This window comes from Orycteropus afer, unplaced genomic scaffold (genome assembly GCF_000298275.1).
Source record: "Orycteropus afer afer isolate SDZICR_OR568_19922 unplaced genomic scaffold, OryAfe1.0 scaffold00177, whole genome shotgun sequence".
NCBI lineage: Eukaryota > Metazoa > Chordata > Mammalia > Tubulidentata > Orycteropodidae > Orycteropus > Orycteropus afer.
The window spans coordinates 7,049,186-7,063,042 of NW_006921764.1; the positions used below are offsets into that span (position 1 = coordinate 7,049,186).

Consider the following 13,857-nt stretch of genomic DNA (forward strand, 5'->3'; position numbering starts at 1 on the left):
GAACACCCTAGGAGCACAGTTCTGCTCTGACACACGTGGGGTCATCATGAGACGGAGGTGATTCGACAGCAGTTGGTTTTTTTATTTTATGGTAGTGAAGTAGTTTTCCAATGGAAAGATTTAGCACAAGAGTTTACACTTTAATTTGAGAGTTATAAGCAATTTACTCTAGATCAGTACAACCCAAACTTTGAATTCCTCAACTCCCTTCGGCCTCCTATCTTCCCACACCAACCTCCCAAACTGGAGGGAAAACTATGGCAGCATTTCCGAAGTTGTCCATGTCTACAGTATCTTTGTATTACACACAGCATATGCCTAAAGTACCTTTATTGAGTTTTATTGATTAAACCTTGGGGATTCTCTATATTTTTATTTTTCTCACAGTTCATTTTATCACAGCTCTGTAGTTAACAGTTTGCTCTCTTTTTCTCTTTCTCTCTTTTAGCTGTAACCAGCCCTCCCACTCTTCTGGCTGTTGACTCTGTAACTGACACCACTGTCACAATGAAATGGCGGCCCCCAGACCAGATTGGAGCAGCAGGTTTAGATGGCTATATACTAGAGTATTGCTTTGAAGGAAGTAAGTACCACTAGTAAGATGACTTCCTAGGGCTTAAAACGAATACCACCATCAATAGGTGAGATATGTCTTTCTTTTGTTTTTCTTTCTTGGGAGCTCATCTCCCTCCCACTGAAAATGAAATCAATTCAAATTTCATCCTTCTGTAATGTATAAACATTTAGTCCCTCTTTGGTACTTGATGCTAATAATTTGTAGTCTCAAAAATATCCTGCCTAGGCTCCCAGATTGCATGACATGATCGAACTAAGACATAGAAGGAAGAGGATCCGAGAAAACTTTAAAGACTTTCACTTCTTGAATTGGTAGAACTAAATTATTCCACATCAGAATAAAAGTCTTATTAGGATAAAGCAAATTGGAAGTTCCAGACCCTATACTGAGCAGAGATTAGTGATCAAAAGACTCACCTATTCCTGGTTAATAATGAAATTACATATTTGGCTATCTGATAAGAATGCTCTGCCTTTTTAAAGGGAGGGTGAGGGAGAATTAAGAATAATGCTCAGAATTTGAAGGAAGTAGCATTAAGTTTCAGATCATATAAGAAGTTGGTTCAATACATGACAGTAACTTGTCTCAGGGCTTAAGCACATACAAATTTAACAGCTTAGATTTGGGAGGGGGAGAAACAAGGAAAAGAAAAGTCAGTGCTAGAAGATAAAATGTACAAGAACATGCGCGACTGAAACTGTCCCAGCTCTGGACTTGGGTGCCATTTTAGATGATGGCAGGTAAGTTGTTAGTATCTCCCCGAATAATAATCTAAGATTCACCTGCTTAGAAAACTGCACTCTCACCTTTAACATGGATCTTACAAGTAAGGAAAGAGAGATACAAAGCAAGTTTGGGTGACAGGAGTGTGAACACAGGAATGTGCACCTCCCAAGAGGAAAACCTCTGTGGAGAAGATATTTCCTATGAAGAAAAAACTGATAAAAGAGAAATCCTGGACTGGGGCACATGTGGACATGATCACCGTCGCTGGTCAGGAGCGAAGAAGTCAAGGAGAAGGAAACGGCGCTTGCTGGAACAGTCCTGTTCCCCCGTGCTCTGCTCCCAGAGCAGTGTGCTTGATCTTCCCAGGGCTTGGAAAGCCACTCACCCTAACCAGTGGGGAAATTGTAAGGAAGTTCCCAGGGCCAGCCCAGTCAGGGAGAGGGGCAGTGTCACTAATGCAAAAGGTAAATTCTTGAGCACTTCAGGATGTGGTTTATTCCAATTCCATTTCCTCCAGTATTTCAAAACCTCATGCGCATGCCACTTTGTTTTTTTATATTGTCCCGGCAGCAGAATTTCCCAATCTTATATTTGATATGGCTGCTGAGCGCGAACCTTTGTATATGTATGAAATAGAGCAAATTCTTTACTCTTTTCTTTCTGATAGGTTTAAAAAGTAAGAAGATACAGCAAAATGATACATGGCTGTCATTTTGATGTTACCCACCTTAGATAAAATACAACGAAGTGTATTTTACATAATTTTGTGTGTGATCTGTGTAGATACATATGTATATGTGTACATACATATGTATATGTACACAGTCATTATTATGTATATATTTTGCCACATAACGTCTTGGAATTAGCTTTCTATGGAAGTTCTTTACAATGTGTATATCTTTCTTCTTGCAGTCTTTTCTTTCTTTTTGTGGCTGCCTTATTCTTCAGTCTCTTTTAATGGCTGTTGTCCCCCAGACTAATCTTCTGTAGTGTTTAATGCTTTTAGATATCTCAGGTTTTGTTCTGTAAGAGAATTTGTTCTTTTATAAGACAGTGTGTTGTTTCTGACTCTGCCTTTCTCTTGTTTTTTTAATGCCTGCAGCATTTTATTCTTCGTTTTCTTTCTTCACTCTAGTTTGTTTATCCTTTCTGTAAAATGTCCCTTATACGTGAAATAACTTTTATATTCCTTCCCCACCCCCTGGACACCATTTTCTTTCTCTCATCTCCCTCAGTGTAAGTGGTTCAAATATCAAGGGGTGAGCTGTTTTTGGTTCCCCTCTGGTCTTTTTCCATCCTATTTTCTCTTGAATTGTTCTTCCTTTCTTGTTCTTCGCTCTTTCCTATGTGCTTTCTCATCTGTTATTTTTACTTTCTCTCCAATTATCTCTCAACTATGAAAATACCAACACCATAGCTCACAATCAGACCATTTGCTTAACGTAGTGTCTCTTTTTCTTGGTCATAAGTCAGTTTTGTCAACCACATCCCCTCCTAGCTGCCAGGCTAGTCTGGCTTCCTGCTCCTTCTCCTCCATACTCCTGGTAGAGTTGGAACAAGAGAAGAAAATGATTCTCAGGGATGGCCAGCCCCTCCCCACTCTAATGCTCCTCTCCTGATACTAACTAGAAACTCATTGCAAACCAGTGGGTATGCCCACAGCCACCCGATTTGCCAGCCAGGTCCCCTCCACCCCTATGGAATGCAGGGACCTAGGCAGGCTCATTTGGTTTTGTTGACATAGAGCTCATTGTCCTGATAACCAGACATAGGCTTCGGAGTTGCTGGGGCAGTTCCCATCTCAGTTCCCTTCAGAACTCAAGCCCTGGTAAAATAGGGCTGGCGTTATCACAAATGACTCCCAGCCTCTGATGAGTGAACCACACAGGGACAGCACTGTGCTTCCCGGGGACCCAAGAGGACCCTCCCAGACTGAGGTGACAGGCACAGGAGCAAAGGTGGACTTGCAGCACCCTATGCTGCTCCCCTGTGGCTGCTCCTGCTTTTTCCTCAGCCCTGCTTTGTTCTTCTCTACCTCTTGTTCCCACAGCTGGAGGTGCCCCAGTCTTCTCTCTCCTCTTCTTCACTTTTCTTCTCCCTGTTCTTCTCTGTGGCGGGTGCCTCAGGACAAAAAACACAGTCCGAACAGAGCAGGCTGTGCCTCTCCTGAGGAACCCCCACTAACGTGTTTGGTCTCTTCCGTCACTGTTATGAAGACAAGTATCTTTGCGTACGTTGCATACTTTACTAACAGAGAATGCTGACTACTGATAACGATAGTCTTCTGGTGTGAAAGTGGGTGTCTTTAATTAATTTTAATGACGGACTCTCAAAGGTACATCAGCAAAACAGTCTAATGAAAATGGGGAGGCTGCGTTTGACCTACCAGGTAAAGTATTCTTTGAAAGCTCTCAAACTTTCTTGCTATGTAATAAAGTTCTGGGAATGTTCCATAACCAGGCATGAAGTTCACCCACCACCTCCATGCAAAAAAACCAAACCAAAACAAAACAAAAACCCTTAGACTTGGAGTGGGGCATGATATTTTGTGATCCAAGCCTTCTTCTTTTCCTGTGAGCATAATGCATACAAACTTTTAGAAGATGTAATATTTGTAAGCCCTGAATATTGAATTTAAATTATCTTGATGTTATAGACAAAACTACAAAAAGCTCAAAAAAAAAAAAAATCAGATTTTTAGTAAAGGAGAAAGAATTGTGCCACCTCCTTGTGGGGTTTTGGCTTGTGACCTGTGTTTCCTCTTTGCTGTGGTTACATCCACAGCTTCTTTTCTTCACAAATGGGAACACAGTCAGATTCCATATGCTCATATTAGTGTCTCTCAATAATAAACCAGTCAAGAAAAAATAGATCATGTCACTAATAAAGGTCAGTGTTTTTCATTCATAGGAGCAGCATTTTCCTCTTCATCTGACTTTTAATGTGTGTACATAGCTCAATATCATCATAACAGCAATCATGATAAAACCAAATTGGAATAATACTGCTGTAAAATTATGGGGAACAATTGTTATTATTCAGGATACATAGTATCCTGAGCAAAACCTTTTTCAGAAATAACAGAACTTGATAGTTTGTCCTTCTTCCTGTTGTTTATGTTAGCCGTTTTAAACCATTTTTCATTTAAGTGGGAAAAATACCCACTTGGTCCGAGTCCAGATCAGAATCACATTCCCTTCCAGTGACTGCATTATGAATAAAATACTAATTGGGAGTCTGTTGCAACATTTATGATGACTTTTACTGAGCACCATTCCTCCTTGTTTCCTTTATCTCTAATGGACTTTAGGTGAGAACTGGATAACTGCAAACACAGATCTGATTGAAAAGACCAAGTTCACCATCAAAGATCTGCCCACGGATTCAAGGATCTTTGTGCGTGTGAAGGCTGTGAACAAGGCTGGTGCCAGCGAGCCCAAGTACTACTCACAGCCCATTCTCGTAAAGGAAATCATAGGTGGGTAGCAAACCTTTAACAATTCTTTCTCCATTCCCCATTGCCTGCTTTTGTTTATTTATCTTTAACTTCCCACGTTTTCAAAACTTCCTATTTCATTGTTGTTAGGTGCCATCAAGTGGTTGTCCACTCATAGTAAACCCAGGTGACAGAGTAGAACTGCCCCATAGGGTTTTAGGAGCAGATTGACAGATTTTTCTTCTGCAGAGCCGCTGGGTGGCTTCAAACCACCATGTCAGTTAGCAGCTGAGTGCTTAACTGTTGTGCCACCAGGGCTCACTCCTATTTCATTACTCTTTTGATATTTTACTAATGCTTTCTGGAAGTTAGAAATGAACAAAATAGCTCTTTTGGGACGTGGGTAAAATATACGTTCCAAACACAAGACAGACCAGGGGATTTTAATGTAACAGACTGGAAAGTTGACTAATGTGGTTTCAAATTCCATATTGCAGCTAACCTTTAGGAAACTACCACTTACTGTGTTTTAGAGTAGAATCCAAGAGGAAGAATATCCACAATTAGCTGGAAAGTTTATTAAGATATTCCTCCCTTCTCCAACTACATGTCTGTGTGAAGCTGAATTTTCTTCATACACTTCAAACAATTCAACATATTTGTTGAATGCAGTTTGAATGTAGAAGCAGTTATAAGAAGCCAGCTGTCTTTTATAAAGTTGGACATTAAAGATATTTCCCAAAATACAAAATAATGCCACTCATCTCACCAAGGTTTTGTTAATGAAACCAGAAAACCAAACTCACTGCCACTGAGTCGATTCCAACTCATAGTGACCTTATAGGATGGCATAGAACTGCCCCACAGAGCAGTTCTTTACAGAAGCTACTGTCTCCTGCGGAGAGCAGCTAGTAGGTTCGAACTGCTGACTTTTGGGCTAGTAGCTCAATACTTTAACCACAGCACCACCAGAGCTCCTTTGTTGATGAAAAATATAGTTATTTTTCATTAAAATGTTGTATTGTTATTATTTTAAAATGAATAAATAAAGAGAAAAGCAAGTGTTTTAATAATCTAGTGCTTCTATAACAGAAATACCACAAGTGAGTGGCTTTAAAAACAGAAACTTATTTTCTAACAGTTTATGAGGCCAGGAGTCTAAAGTCCTGGTGGCAGCTCTAGAGGAAGCTTTCTCTCTACGTGGGCGCTGGGGGAAGGTCCTTGTCTCCTTTCAGCTTCTGTTTCCTGGTTCCTTGGAGAGCTCATGGGGCCTGGCATCTGTCTTCCCCCCATGTCTGCTTGCTTGCTACTCACTTAATCTGCTCGTTTATATCTCAAAAGAGTTTGATTTTAAACACCGGGCTACAGATAAACACATATACATCTGAGAAGATCAGATGGGGGTCAGTGAACAGGATTATACTCTAGACCAAGGATAGATTAAGCTGAGGTTAATCTTGCACAGATACCAGTGATAAAAAATACCCACAATCCTTACAGAAACAACAGAAGACAGACATAGAGCAATCCCGCACAGCCAGATACTGTGGGAGAAAGATCCAATGGATCTACCATCAGGACCATAGCACTGGGGGACATCAGACTCAATTGTCATTCAGACAATAAAATACATAAAAATCTTGTTCCCCTTCCTACATAGGTGAGTAGTGACTGTCTTAAAAGCTTTCAAGCAGCCATCTAAGATGCAGCTAATGGTCTCCTATCGTTGGAAGCAAAGAAGAGTACAAAAAACCAAGAGCATTTGGAAGCAATCAGCCCTTGAGACCAGAAGAACTAGATGGTGCCCGGCTATGAATGGAAAGGATCAAATCTGGAGATCTTGGATAGAGTGGGAGGGAAAACGTAAAACAAAATCCAAAAACACAATCATGACCAGAATTACTGGTTGGATGGAGTCTGGTGAGAGCCCCAGTACTACGGCCCTGGGATACATTCTTGCCCTGGAATAAAACTCACTCCCAGGGGCTGTCTCTCAGCCCAACAGTAAACAAGATGTACACACAGACCACTCAACCCAGGGTGACGCACCCACATAGTCTATGGAGATGCATCCCTTGGAGCAATCGACCATGGGGCACCAGAGGGGCAGCATTCACAGGGAGGAAATGCAGGGCACACAGGAGTACATAACTATGAGGGACACAGGTAGGGGGGGTTACTGGGCAGGGAGGGGAGGACACTGGTTTACAGTTGGGGATGGTAGTTGGGGAGTAAAAATAAATGTACACAAAATGTTGAATGTAAAAAAAAAAGTTTGATTTAAGACATATCCTATATACTACACCTCATTAACATAACAAATAGCCCATTTCCACATGGGATTATAACCACAGGTATAGAAGGATTTGGTACCCTGGTGGTGCAGTGGTTAAACCCTCAGCTGCTAACCTACCAGCCACTCCATAGGAGAAGGACGTGGCAATCTGTTTCCATAAAGATTAAACCCTTGGGGATCTCCCAGGGCACTCCTGCTGTGTCCACCAGGGTCATTATGAGTCAGAATCGACTCAACGGCAGCAGGTATAATAGGACTTGCAACACGTATTTTGGGGGCACAACTCAATCCGTAAAAGCAAGTGTAGGAGGTCAGCTTAGGTTTTTATAACTTGGTTGGTACTTTGAAGGCCAGTTAACCTCAATAAGCCAGCTCTGGCTGGGCTACCTATTCACGGGGGAGAGAAGGCATGTAGACACAGCAGCAAAAACTGTCCCTATAGCAGTAATGTGGTTAAAATGGGTCTGCAAAGTCCAAACCATTTTTATCGTAATACACATACATACTCACTGCTGTCAAGTCGATTTGACTCATAGTGACCCCTCCTTGGGTTTCCAAGGCGGTAAATCTTTATAGAAATAGACTGCCCAATCTTCCTTCCAAGGAATGGCTGGTGGGTTTGAACTACCACCCTTCTGGTTAGCAGTCACATGCCTTAGGCACTGTGCTACCAGAGTTGCCCTTTGCAATGTTTTGCCTGATGGCACAAGTGAGGCTGAGTAAAATTTCTGGTACCTTAGCACAATCAAGTCAGTGATGCCAGATGGCTCTAGTAATCCTTGTATTCTTCACCATCAGGCACTCACAGTGAAAATACAAGTGCCCGGTTTTGCCTTAGAATATTCTTGACCAAGCAGTAAAAACTATTAACTTTATTATTATTATTAATTATATTAAATACCAATTAGTTTTCTTATTACTGATTTTATTAAATCTTGATCCTGAGTATATTTTTTTTCAATACTTTACATGCTGAAAATGAATTATGAAGCATGTATAAAATATGCTGATGATGAATCGTGAAGTGTGTATAAAACACTCCTGCTGCATAACATAAAACAACAGTTGTCACCAGGAAAGCACTTGTGAAATTGAGTTGGAGGCTGAACTTAGGACTTTTCTTCAAGAACCTCCACTGTTATTTGAAGAAATGACTGAGAAACACACTGTGGTCAGTCAGGCATGAGTAGTTGGCAGACGTTTTCTAGGAAATGAATGGAATGAGTATCTGTCCACTTTAAGGGAGATGGTGGTTCAGTGGTGGAATTCTCCCCTTCCACGCGGGAGACCTGGGTTCAATTCCTGGACAATGGCCCTCATGCATGGTCACTATCCAGCCATCAGTAAAGGCTTGTAGGTTGCTATGTTGCTAAGCAAGTTTCAGCAGAACTTCCCGACTAAGATGGACTAGGGAGAAAGCCCTAGAGGCCTACTTCCACACATCAGCCAGTGCAAACCCCATGGATCACAGCGGTCCGGTTTGCAACTGATCCTGGGGCTGGCACAGGATCGGACAGCGTTTCATTCCTTTGTTCGTGGAGTCCCCATGGGTCGGGTTGACCCTATGGCGGCTAACGACAACAGCTTTGTAAAGTGGCGGTGACACCAAATGAGTTCATTTATGTAAACATTTAGCCCAGTGTCTGGTGCATACTAAGCACTCAAGTGATGAGGCCTGCTTTGTCCCTGGGAGACTCTGAACCTTTGACTCCCTATTCATGATGGGTTTGCTGCAACGTGTCATAGTTTCTTCATGGTGTTTAATTAATGGATAGTGATTCCCATTAGGCTAGAGTCTCCTGTTACGTACTTTACCATAGTCTACTGGGAAAAGGTTACTCTCAGATTCCAACAGGATTACCTTAATACCAAGTGCTAGGTGCTTAAACGGAAGGAAGGCTGGGCAATCTACTTCTGTAGTGATACTGCCTGGGAAACCCATGGAGGGGTCACTATGAGTTGGGTCTGACTTGACGTCACGTAACAACAACAACAGGTGCTTAAAGATTTTTCCCCTTTAATGAGAAAGAGTGGGCAGTCCTACCAACTGAAGTGGCACCTGCTGACCTGTAATGGAATTTTCCTTAAAGAATATATTCACTGTTAGAAACTAGGGAAATATGTATATGGTTCTAAGGGAAAAAAAATAGTGTTTTTCTACAAAGTTCTTACCATATGTAATCATTAGTGACGGATCTGAGACTTGACTGCAGAGACGTGACCACAGGCTAAATCCCAGTGAACATCATGCCATTCTGTTTCAGTAAGACTATTTTAGTAACTGCTGATTGCAACATCTTGCTGTTTTACCCAGAGGCTCCAAAGATTCGCATCCCAAGGCACCTGAAGCAAACCTACATCCGCAGAGTTGGAGAAGCTGTCAATCTGGTTATACCTTTCCAGGTAATATTCAGGGGTCGCTCATTTCCTTTTTCCAGGCCTGGGTGTTTATGAAGTAGAAGGAGATACTGTAGTGTCAAGTTTATTATGAGTGAGGATTTCATCAGAGGGAGACTAGGTAAATAATGGAAGAGATTTGGAGGAATATTAAATAATCTTCTGCTATAGAAATAGAGAAATCTATTTTTTTTTAAAGAACCTGTCATGGATTTTCCTTCTGCATGAGACAAATTAGATCCAGTCTTGTCTGAAGCTCAAGAATTAGGGTAGGGTAGGGAGGAAGTGAGGAGCCCTGGTGGTGCAGTGGTCAAGCACTCAGCTGCTAACAGAAAGGTCAGTGGTTTGAACCTACCAGCCACTCTGCGAGAGAAAAGACCTGGCAATCTGCTCCCATAGAGATTGTAGCCTAGGAAACCTGATGAGGCAGCTCCGTTCTATTTCATAGGGTCAGTGTGAAGTGAAATCAACTGAACAACAACAGGGATGAAACAGCAAGAACCTACTGAAGGAAGAAATGCTTACAGATTCTATCTGGTCCTATAAACCTGTAAAACTAATCTTCACTTTAAGTGATGTTCTCAGAATACCACTCAGGAAAACAGCATGTGCCTCCTTCTCACAATTATCCCAAATCAAACTCAACTCCAGTAAGAGAGGTAACTGACACCTGAAGTCTTTATGCCACTAACTGAAATATGCCAACCAAACCAAACCAAATCACTGAGTTGATTCCTACTCATAGTGACCTCCATTGGGTTTCTAAGATTGTAGATCTTTACTGAAGTAGACTGCCTCATCTTTCTCCTGCAAAGCAGCTGGCTTGGACCATCAACCTTTTGATAGCAGCTGAGCACTTTAACCCTGCACCACCAGGACTCTTCAACATCTGCATAGTATTAATAAAAACACCTCTGTAGTGTGCCAAAAGCTTTCTGAAGACATCAGTCTTTATGGCTATCCCGTGAGTTAGCTTCTCTCTTTGTTCCCTTTTAACTGGTTGGCAACCAAGGCGCAGAGAGTTAGAGTAACTTGCCCAGGGTCTCACAGCTAATGAGTGGTGGAGTCAGGATCCAAATATAGATTCCATGGGCCCAGAGTCTATGCTCTTAACCATGATGCTGTATTGTGCAGGGTTTAGAACCCAGGAGATCTGGGTCCAGCACTTGCTTAGCTGCAAGACCTCGGGCATGTCATTTAACTCCTTTATATAAAAATATAGATCATGATATTTATCTTAATGTGAAAAGTCAGAGAAATAATAGCATATACCTAACGTAGCGCCTTGCCCAGCAATGTAGTCAACAAGCCGCAGTAAATATTACTGTCGGTGCTGTAGCTAACCGCAACCAGGTTGTTTTAGAAAATCACCTAGAAAGTGTCAGGCCGCTGTCGTCTTTGTAACACTGAAAAAAAAAAAAAGACACCTTGGAACCATCTGATCCCCACTCACCTTCTACTTTTTCTGTCTTCCTTTTTAGGGAAAACCAAGACCAGAATTAAGTTGGAAGAAGGATGGTGCAGAAATTGATAAGAATCATGTAAATATTCGCAACTCTGAGACAGATACAATCATATTTATCAGGAAAGCAGAGAGGAGCCACTCTGGGAAATATGATCTGCAAGTCAAAGTGGAAAAATATGTGGAAAGTGCGACAATAGACATCCAGATCGTTGGTATGTTTGGAGGAAGAAACAAGGACATTGTGTCAAAATGATAGTTGTCCTTGTTATTAAGGCAGGAGTAGGTTTGTTGGGCTGGCTCAACATAAAATTCTGAATTCAAAAAAAATTAATAAAATTTGGTGAAGTAAGATTTGTTAGCATTTCAAAATAGCTTTTAACTTAATAAAAGGGCTAATCATGAGAGACATAGGGCATTCTTCAAAGAAAGTTCATGTACGAATTTTCTAGTAAAAGCCATCTGTACTCTTTTGCCTCCAGCTTCACTTTACTTTCAGTTTCTCAACACCCTGATGATAAAACTGTTTTCTGTGCCATATTGTTGTATAAAAAACTTTGCAAAGTCCAGATACGGTTTAAAATGTTGTTGTTGTTATGTGCCGTCGAGCCGGACCTGACTCCTAGCCACCCCTCCTTGTGTTTCTGAGGCAATATCATTATACCTAGAACTTACTGATAATAACAATTTAGTGGAGAATGATGAATTTTTATTAAATGTAAAGAAGACTTACCTAAACAAAGTTAAACTGTAGCCTCATCTGCCCAAAGAAGAAGCAGTTAGTTCTGTCCAGAGTAAGGGGAGTAAAGGAAAGATCTTTTACAGATAGAACCCTCTCACTTGACTTGTTCTGTAATTTTTTCAATGTCAAAGTAAAGCTAGGAAAAGCCTTGTTTCCAGTCATTTTTATTGTTATATTTCAGGAAACTTGCTGGATTCTCTAACCAAAGAGGGCAGCTTCCTGTGACAGGCCTCCCTTTGGGCGAAAGTACATGCCCCTTAAACTAAACATTCCTTTCCTCTGGCTCAACCTTTTTGGTGTCTGTTCAGTTGAGGGGGGTGTGGAGACAGCTTCATGTCCTTGCATCTGATATGTTGCCATTCTAGTGGCAAGTGCGAGGTCTCAGAAGACTCCATGATAAAGGTCTGGGAGAGTGCTGCCTCCTGCAAAATAAGGAAAAACATTGTTGCTTTTGAGTCAGTTCCAACCTCTGGTGACCCAATGAGTGTCAGAGTAGAACTGTGCCCCATAGGGTTTTCAATGGCTGATTTTGTGGAAGTAGATTGCCAGGTAATCGACTTCCAAGGTATCTTGGATGGACTTGAACACCCAACCTTTCAATTAGCAGATTATCACATTAACCATTTGTACCACCCAGTGACCTTGTAATACAAAGAAGGACATTGAAAAATATTTGCACATAACAAGCTATACGTTGGGAGGGAACATATAGCTTCACAGTGATGCCATGATTTTTTTTGTGTGTGTGTGTGATTTGGGTGAAAGTTTACAGAGCAAATTCATCTTCCATACAGCAGTTCACATACACTTTGTCTCATGACATTGACTGCAATCTTCCACAATGCAACAGCTCTCCTCCCCCTTTCTCCCCATAGCCACTTCTTCCCTGTGTCCTTCCCTTCCATTCACTGCTTGCCGTGAGCTGTCTGCATACATAGCCCTTCTATTCTCCAATGGGAGCTCTGGTGGCATAGTGTCTAAGGCACTTGACTGCTAACCAGAAGGCTGGAGGTTCAAATCCACCAGCCACTCCTCAGAAGGAAGATTGAACAATCTACTTCCATAGAGATACTGCCTCAGAAACCCAAAGAGGGGTTGCTATGAGTCAGATCTGACTCAACATCAGTGAGTTAAGTTATTCTCCCATGACTGATCTCTCCAAGGATCTGTTGTTGTTGTTGTTGTAATGTGCCATGAATGTAAATGTTCAGCTCATATGCCTGTCTTTTGTTTGTGATACCGTGATTTTATGTTCATAGACCGTCCTGGCCCACCCCAAGTTGTGAAGATTGATGATGTCTGGGGCGAGAATGTTGCTCTCTCGTGGACACCACCAAAGGATGATGGGAATGCTGCCATCACGGGGTACACAATCCAGAAGGCCGACAAGAAGAGCATGGTGAGGTTTGGCTTTTTCTAGTCCTGCAGCAGCAACAAAGGGTTTTGCTTTCAAATAAGGAAAATGTCATTGCATCAGAGGTAAAGGAGGAGGCAAGAGGTTTTCTCTTGCAAGGAACCCCTGGGGGCTGTGGAGAAGCAGTGTGACGTATCAGAAAGGGTAAGGTCTTGGAAGCCGCAGAGAGTTAGATTTGAATCCAGCACCACTGCTTATGATTATGTGTCCGTGGACAGTCACTTAGCCTCTTTGATCTCCATTCTCCTCTTCTATAAAATGGGGATGCAAATACTTAGCTTGTTGGTTATTATAAGGCTGAAAATACAAAGCAGCTGGGTCAATGCTCAATGGGATTCAATAAATTCATTTATTCAGCCAACATTTACTCACTCTGAATTCTGACTCAGGTTTACACCTATGCAACTTTTTCTTCTCATGAGATTAATGTTGGATAGTGTGGATTTATACTCAAAAGACACTGCTTAGAAAAGAAAGATCCTAAAGGGACCACCTTAGACAAAGTTCTTAAGGAAGCAAAGGGTTTGGGGTGTTCAGAACCAATCCTGCTGAGTATGAATTATTATTACCCCTCTTCTACAGATGAAGAAACTAAGGCTCTGAGGAGATAAAGGACTTGGTGGAGGTCACAAGCTTTTCAATGACAAAGTCTGGGTCTTTCTGAATCAGAATTCATCCAGTACACCCTACTTCTACTTATAAATGAATGAAAGAGTGTTTGGACACAGTGATACAGAAACATTTTTCCCTCTCAGAGGAAGAGTTAAACATTATCGTTAATGATATTGATGGGAAGTCTTAGGT

At 41.6% G+C, this 13,857-nt stretch overlaps 1 protein-coding gene across 1 annotated transcript in view; it reads left to right on the plus strand.

Annotated features, from left to right (window-relative positions):
- Window positions 1–13,857, plus strand: part of MYBPC1 (myosin binding protein C1) — an 82,918-nt gene that overhangs the window by 60,108 nt on the left and 8,953 nt on the right. The window contains exons 21-26 of the mRNA XM_042781826.1: window positions 449–583; window positions 3,642–3,695; window positions 4,617–4,784; window positions 9,353–9,441; window positions 10,917–11,112; window positions 12,899–13,038. Of these exons, the coding sequence (XP_042637760.1) occupies window positions 449–583; window positions 3,642–3,695; window positions 4,617–4,784; window positions 9,353–9,441; window positions 10,917–11,112; window positions 12,899–13,038 (782 nt within the window). The remainder of the gene's footprint in view (window positions 1–448; window positions 584–3,641; window positions 3,696–4,616; window positions 4,785–9,352; window positions 9,442–10,916; window positions 11,113–12,898; window positions 13,039–13,857) is intronic.